Source organism: Perkinsus marinus, assembly GCF_000006405.1.
Source record: "Perkinsus marinus ATCC 50983 genomic scaffold scf_1104296971132, whole genome shotgun sequence".
In the NCBI taxonomy this organism is placed as follows: Eukaryota; Perkinsozoa; order Perkinsida; family Perkinsidae; genus Perkinsus; species Perkinsus marinus.
The window spans coordinates 1-1002 of NW_003202201.1; the positions used below are offsets into that span (position 1 = coordinate 1).

At 57.1% G+C, this 1002-nt stretch overlaps 1 protein-coding gene across 1 annotated transcript; it reads right to left on the reverse strand.

The window, feature by feature from the left end:
- Positions 1 to 94: 94 nt before the first annotated feature.
- Positions 95 to 962, reverse strand: Pmar_PMAR005581 (P-selectin glycoprotein ligand 1 precursor, putative; the record flags this gene model as incomplete). The annotated part of the gene is made up of 1 exon (XM_002767151.1): positions 95 to 962. A coding segment is annotated over one exon (868 nt), but the record flags the coding sequence as incomplete, so codon positions are not given.
- Positions 963 to 1002: the final 40 nt, after the last annotated feature.

Consider the following 1002-nt stretch of genomic DNA (forward strand, 5'->3'; position numbering starts at 1 on the left):
AGTAGTAGGCTCAACAGGAGCACCGATAGTAGTCGTGACAGTTGCAGCCTCCGTAGCGACTTGGTGGTAGCATCAGAGTCATCCTTGTCTCTACCGGGAGCTTCCCCAGCTGCCGTGCTGATGGTCACTTCGCCAGTCACAGGAGGTGCAGTAGTGACAGCCACCTCATCGGTCACAGCAGCTGTACTGACCGGGAAAGAGGACGTTATAGTAGTAGTAGTAGGCTCAACAGGAGCACCGATCGTAGTCGTGACAGTCGCAACCTCCGTAGCGACCTGGGTGGTAGCATCAGAGTCATCCTTGTCTCTACCGGGAGCCTCCCCAGCTGCCGTGGTGATGGTGACCTCGCCAGTCACAGGAGGTGCAGTAGTGACAGCCACCTCATCGGTCACAGCAGCTGTGCTGACCGGGAAAGGGGACGTTATAGTAGTAGTAGGCTCAACAGGAGCACCGATCGTAGTGGTGACAGTTGCAGCCTCCGTAGCGACCTTGGTGGTAGCATCAGAGTCATCCTTGTCTCTACCGGGAGCTTCCCCAGCTGCCGTGCTGATGGTCACTTCGCCAGTCACAGGAGGTGCAGTAGTGACAGCCACCTCATCGGTCACCGCAGCTGTACTGGCCGCTACTGTGGCATCGACAGTAGCTTCAGAACCAGTCGTACTCGTCGCTCCGGGAGCTGCTGTCGTACCTTCTTCGCTTGTAGCGGCCTCAGTGACCTCATCCGTGACTGCAGCAGAGGACGTGGAACCTCGGAGAGCCTCAGTCGGTCCACTCGTGCCGCAGAAGCACGGGGCATCCGAGCCGAAGCAGGTGCTCGGCGTCTTCCAATACTTACAATATGACCCAGGGTAAGTTGTGGCACACTCTGTGTCGCAGTCATTGGCGTTGCCCGTCACGGGATTGATGTCCTGGAAAGCACAGAGAGCGACGAAAACAGTGGAGAAAGTCCGTGAAGCCATCATAGATAAATGCAAACGAGCGGCGGGAAGCTGAGACTAACTG